Source organism: Gossypium raimondii, chromosome 6, assembly GCF_025698545.1.
Source record: "Gossypium raimondii isolate GPD5lz chromosome 6, ASM2569854v1, whole genome shotgun sequence".
In the NCBI taxonomy this organism is placed as follows: Eukaryota; Viridiplantae; Streptophyta; class Magnoliopsida; order Malvales; family Malvaceae; genus Gossypium; species Gossypium raimondii.
Window position 1 is genome coordinate 55,427,264 of NC_068570.1, and position 6,351 is coordinate 55,433,614.

General features: G+C 33.7%; 1 protein-coding gene across 6 annotated transcripts; it reads left to right on the forward strand.

Annotated features, from left to right (window-relative positions):
* Positions 1–402: 402 nt before the first annotated feature.
* Positions 403–5,229, forward strand: LOC105773775 (glycerol-3-phosphate dehydrogenase SDP6, mitochondrial). Of its 6 annotated transcripts, none has more exons than XM_012595886.2 (7): positions 403–868; positions 1,576–2,049; positions 3,028–3,359; positions 3,486–3,646; positions 4,132–4,390; positions 4,609–4,918; positions 4,994–5,229. In XM_012595886.2, exons 1-6 carry the CDS (start codon positions 496–498, stop codon positions 4,906–4,908), a joined length of 1,899 nt encoding a protein of 632 aa, XP_012451340.1. In that variant the 5' UTR covers positions 403–495; the 3' UTR covers positions 4,909–4,918; positions 4,994–5,229. The 6 variants fall into 6 exon arrangements, with proteins under 6 accessions (XP_012451340.1, XP_012451342.1, XP_052488853.1 ...); XM_012595888.2 differs by having other exon boundaries at positions 5,010–5,229; XM_052632893.1 differs by having other exon boundaries at positions 5,082–5,229.
* Positions 5,230–6,351: the final 1,122 nt, after the last annotated feature.

The following is a 6,351-nucleotide window of genomic DNA, read 5'->3' on the forward strand; positions in this document are numbered from 1 at the left end:
TATTTTTCTAGTTAAATAATAGATCCATGTAAACGTAACATTAAATGTAAATATTAAGATTTGTTAACTCGATTCAATTTGACTCAAATTTTTTATTCAATTCAAAAAATTCAAATTAAATTCGATTACTAATATAAGATTCGTTAATTCAATTAACTTGAAATTTTTACTCGAACGAATATTGACCTAATAGGAACCTAACCTATAACTAACTCGTGTTGATGTTGTAGTAATTGAGATACATGTCCTTTTACCAATTGAATTTAAATATAAAAGTCAACATTTTGTAATAATAATAATCCAACAACCCAAAATTGTGGAATAATGCTGACGATGAAGATCATCGTGGTAATAATAATTGGTAGAAAGGGACATTTCGGTAAATTCGGATAGAATATTCCAAAATCGTAATCATCATCGGACCGCTTCCCAACGCCATCACCTCCCAACTATTCTCTCTTTCTCTAATTCATCTCTCTTCCTCTACCTACCGCAATGTCCGCAACCGCCACTCGCCTCCGCCGCGTCGCCGCCGTTGCTACAGCGGTAGCTGTTACTGCCTGCGGTGGTGCTGTTCTCTTACCTCCGTCTGTTTCTTCCAATGACCGCGGCGTTGGCCCCGTCGTAGAGTCCATGAGGCGGACGATCAGTGATCCAAACGCCATTGTTCCTTCCAGAAGTGTCCAGGAATCGACTCTGATCGGTGCCAGCTCGACTAGTCCACTCGACATCCTGGTCGTAGGCGGCGGTGCCACCGGCTGCGGCGTTGCTCTCGACGCTGCCACTAGAGGCCTCCGTGTCGGCCTTGTTGAGCGAGAGGATTTCTCTTCCGGAACGTCTTCTCGGTCTACGAAGCTAATTCATGGAGGTAAGCATAAATGGTTAAGTTGTCTGTTTGATATCTATTTTCACTGTTTTAATGGAAACGTAAGTTAACAATTAATTTAAAAAAAGTGAAAGAACTTTAAGTTGATTTGCGTGATCATATATGCATTTTCTTGGCTACTTGTTTGATTGCTGATTTTAACATTAGAAGAGGCCAAATCCAAATGATGAGTGCATTGATTCGAAATTTTAGAAAGAGAAAAGGCTAAAATTTTAGGAACTCGCTCCATGTGGATGTTAAGGTCTTTGCTGCTTTGGGATCTAGCAATATAGCTCTTGACATTTTATTTTTTTATTTTTTACTTAGAGAGCAAAGAGTTAAACACATAAGGACATCAAATAATCCTTTTAAAATTTTATATCCAATATTTTGGTATCATATACTATTTCCGATTAGGTATTGCATCCTTGTATTAATTTGTTAATACACAGGTTTTCTTTGGAATTTTGAAGTGATTTCTGCAGCTTGTCTTTTGATTAAGGTTAAAAGTTTCAAGTCTGGAAAATCTTTGTTTTGAATCATATAAAATGTTTGACGAATAGCAATTGATGCTACAATTTTAGTTCCCCACCTTTAGGCCGAACAACACTAAATTGTATTCCATAAAATAGGTATATGAAGCTAATTCCATTTCTTCTTCATATGCTTGTTTCAGCATTTAAGCTAATGCATTTGCTAAATTCGGTTAGGGGTCCGATACTTGGAGAAAGCTGTCTTTAACGTTGACTACGGGCAATTGAAGCTGGTTTTCCATGCACTTGAGGAGCGTAAACAGGTTATTGAGAATGCGCCTCATCTCTGCCATGCCTTGCCATGCATGACACCTTGTTTTAACTGGTTTGAGGTAGTATACTACTGGATGGGCTTGAAAATGTACGATTTGGTCGCAGGACGCCATATATTACATTTGTCCAGATATTATTCAGTGCAAGAATCTATTGAGCTCTTCCCTACTCTTGCAAGAAAGGGTAAAGATAAAAGCTTGAGGGGCACAGTTGTGTACAATGATGGGCAGATGAATGACTCTCGCCTAAATGTTGGATTAGCTTGCAGTGCTGCACTTGCTGGAGCAGCAGTGCTTAACCATGCAGAAGTTGTATCATTTCTTAAAGATGAAGGTTCCGAGAGGATAATTGGTGCAAAAATTCGTGACAATCTGTCAGGTACAACCTGCATCTCCTTTGAGCAATAAAAAATTCACACAAATTATTAACCGATTTGAGCATATGACGATTTACATGTCTGTCTTGATTAGTCTGTTTTCTAGGTCTTCAACAAATACCTCAAGTTTGCAATGAAAGAGAAAAAAGTCTAAAGGGCTATAAAATTTAATAATTACTTGTTAATAATCCTGTAAGCAGTTGATTTCTAAGTGCAGAAAGCCATGACACTTACTGTTGTTCATTCACGCACATTTTAGTTTTATTTTTTGACATTCAAAAGTGCCTTATGTCTTGAACCTACCAATTAATTTCTGTCCAAGCAGCTGATTTTGATATTGTAGTTGACTTGCTCTAATTAGTTATAACTCGAATACATGATTCAGCTTTCCCTTATAGGATCTTGAATTTCGAAATATACCAAAATTAAGATAGAAAATTGTATAGTTTGAGTGTTTAGCTTATCCTAATTTCTTAGAATTGACAGCAGGGATGCTACAGCAGAGAAATGCTTGAGAACGAAAGTTTTCATCGAACTTGAAAGCTTTCCATCCAAATCATATGAAGTACTTAATTTTTTGTTTGTTATTAAAATCTTAAAAATGTAAGATGCTGCTGTTCTGTGGTTGGAATAAATAAGCATTTTTCTTCCAGTTTACACCATTTGTTATTTGATTTTTACATTCCAAAATAGTTGATTTCCTAGTCAATTTATCTTTTTATTTCGGCTAATCTCATTTACTGTAAGGTTAAAGCAGTGTTAAGTAATTCTTGATATTTTTATTAAGATGATGAGAAGAATAAAATTTTTTGTTCGTATGTAGGGAAAATGATTTTGCATGCGTATGCACCAAAACATGTTTGCAACAAGATTTGCACTTTAAAAATTTCTTTCTTCAGCATATCGCTGCATACCAATATTGGTGTAATTAGGTAGCGTGGTGATCTGTTTGATCTTTTTGTTCATTAATATATAAACAGGCCAAGAATTCGAAACCTATGCAGAAGTTGTTGTGAATGCGGCTGGACCATTTTGTGACTCTGTAAGGAAAATGGCTAACAAGGATGCACAGCCCATGATTTGTCCTAGCAGCGGTGTACATGTTGTTCTCCCTGATTATTATTCTCCTGAAGGAATGGGTTTGATTGTCCCTAAAACTAAGGATGGACGTGTTGTTTTCATGCTTCCATGGTTGGGGAGAACTGTAGCTGGCACTACGGATTCTAATACTTCCATCACTGCACTTCCAGAACCACATGAGGATGAAATACAATTTATACTTGATGCTATATGTGATTATCTTAACGTCAAGGTATAATCTGGATTTGTCAATGTTTGATATGTTACTTTTTTATTCTAGTTTATTTCTAATTCTGTCTCGTTTTTGGGTATATGTTTAGTCTAATTTTCAACTAAATTTGTGACTTAAAACTCTTAGGTACGACGCACAGATGTTCTTTCTGCTTGGAGTGGTATTCGTCCATTGGCAATGGATCCTACTGCAAAGAACACTGAGAGCATCTCTCGAGATCATGTTGTTTGTGAGGATTTTCCTGGTTTGGTCACAATAACTGGTGGAAAGTGGACTACTTATCGAAGGTAATATTTACTTTGGTTTTGGTAAATTTTCCTTTTATATTGGTGGTTTACAGTAGATCTGACAATATTAGACACAACACGAAGACAAGATGGATAAATACCTAAAACACGACACGACAAAAGAAAAACATCACGAACACGACAAGATACATGAATGTATCAATATTTATATAGTACAAATTATTAATGTATCAAATTTTATATAAATATAAAATACCTTAAATACAATTATGAATGGTAAAATACGAGAATGATGCAGATACACAAATAGTTAGGTCTAGTTTATAGTCGTTCATCAAGGCCGAATTTATTTTTATTGATAACTAATGTTGGAGAATTTGGAGGGTAAACTGTTGAACTACAAATTAATTGATGGGCATACTCTGTATTCCCTTGATATTTGGGCACGACATCTTGTTCGTTTGATCTCCTTTATCTGTTTTCTTTTCAGTACGACCTTTCAAACTTAATAGAATTATTTTCAGCATGGCAGAAGATGCGGTGAATGCAGCTATCAAGTCCGGTAAGCTAAGCCCTAGGAATGAATGTATAACAGGCAACCTACGGCTGGTTGGTGGAGATGGATGGGAAAGCTCATCTTTTACTGTACTTGCTCAGCAGTACATACGCATGAAGAAGACACATGGTGGGAAAGTTGTTCCAGGAGTAATGGACACAGCTAGCGCAAAGCATTTGTCTCATGCTTATGGGACCTTAGCGGAACGAGTAGCCACAATAGCTCAGGTTGGTTTGCTATGCTCTCACAAGTCATAAGTGTTAATTATTTGTCTCAGTAGTTGGTCTGTGATTATCTTCTCAAATCCCAGAGTTTGAAACCATCCTCCCCAAAATAAAACCTCTATCGATCTAACATAGGGTGGTTTGGGAACAATCAAATATGGCTAAGTCTTATCTTCTTTGTATTCGGTTTAACAATTTCAAATCTGCCTTTGAATTTCTAGAATGAAACACTGGGTAAGAGGCTTGCCCATGGTTACCCATATCTGGAGGCCGAGGTTGCATACTGTGCTCGAAATGAGTACTGTGAATCTGCTATTGATTTCATTGCCAGGAGATCTCGCCTTGCTTTCCTTGACACAGATGCAGCAGGCCGAGCATTGCCGCGAATTATCGAAATACTTGCTAAGGAGCACAATTGGGACCGGTCCAGGCGGAAGCAAGAAATGCAGAAGGCTAGAGAATTTTTGGAAACTTTCAAGTCATCGAAGAATGCACAGTTCCATGACGGGAAACACCAGTAGTGACTAGTGAGTATGATTTCCTATCCTGTTAACCCGCGCAAATACTTCTAAAAGTTTCTTATACCAAATTAACGATATGTCGCAGTTAACTTTGCTTTTAGGGTTTTCGATATCGATGAAACAGAATTTTAAAGCTCAAAGACTCTCTGTTAAGTTTTCCAATGCTCATACAGGTATGTATATCATCTTCATTCTACTGCACAAGCGGAATGTCATAGCATGAACATACTTCGAAGGCACTCGGTTTTATTGAGCTTGCTTTACATATAATAAGTAATAACGCAACTTTTTCCTTAATTAATGCAAGTGTTTATTGTATTATGTGATTTGTTTATTATATGCTTATTAGTTTTTCTTTTAACATTAATTTTATTATAGGTTTTATAATATCCGTTTTTTTATACAATGTTTAGAATTACTCATATTCCTTCCTAACCATTAAATAATAGGATAATGCGTTTCATGATAATACTTAATAAAATTAAAATATAAATAAAAATTACTATGATAAGAATTTCACCTTAATTGTTTTAATTTTCAATTATATACATCGCATAGGAATGATCGACTTATTTGAAGAAAAAAGAAGTAAAAAGTTTTTGTTCAGTGGCAGATTTATTTTGCTTAAAGGGTTTATACTTATAAGTATTATGGTAACTATAATTATGAATAATATGTTCTAATAATTACAATAAAATTTTAATATGATGATCAAATTAATAATTGAATATATAAATTTTGTAATAAATTTATTAAACGGCCAGATGGTTGTACGAATTTTTAATTTTTAAAATTTCGATTGTCACATTTCAATTTTTAAGTACTATTTTCCATTATTAATTAATAATAAAACATATTATTTTATTTAAATTTAATTATAATAAGTATTATCAAATCTAATTGAATGGGTTCAATTCAGTTTATTAATAAATTATCTTTCCAACTACATATTAATTTTCATATCGACTTTTAAAGTTTTTATTTATTTATAATAAATGGTATTTAAATTATTTTGTTTCAATTTATAAAAAAAAAAGAAAATAATGCGATCCAATAAAATGTGCGACACACGGCATGTTTGCACGTTGCATAAACTCTTGTATATTTTGTTTATTTGATTCTTATTTTTAAAATTAAATTTAATAAATAATCTTTCAAAAGAATTCAAATTGCTTTTCGTTAAATACATAAAACTTTAAATTTTTAGTCATAGTAGTTTACGATATTTCATGTTAACGTGATATTATTTTTATATGCACATCAACAAACAATTTAAAAATCATAAAATGTTCAAAGAAATAAAAAATTCAAAAGAATTATAAAAGTTTACAAAATTCAAAAAAAACATGAAGTATATATAGATTACCATGCAAGTTGTCTTGTTGAAAACTTTAACATTTTAGTTAATATTTTGGTTAAAATAATAATTTGACTATTTATAAA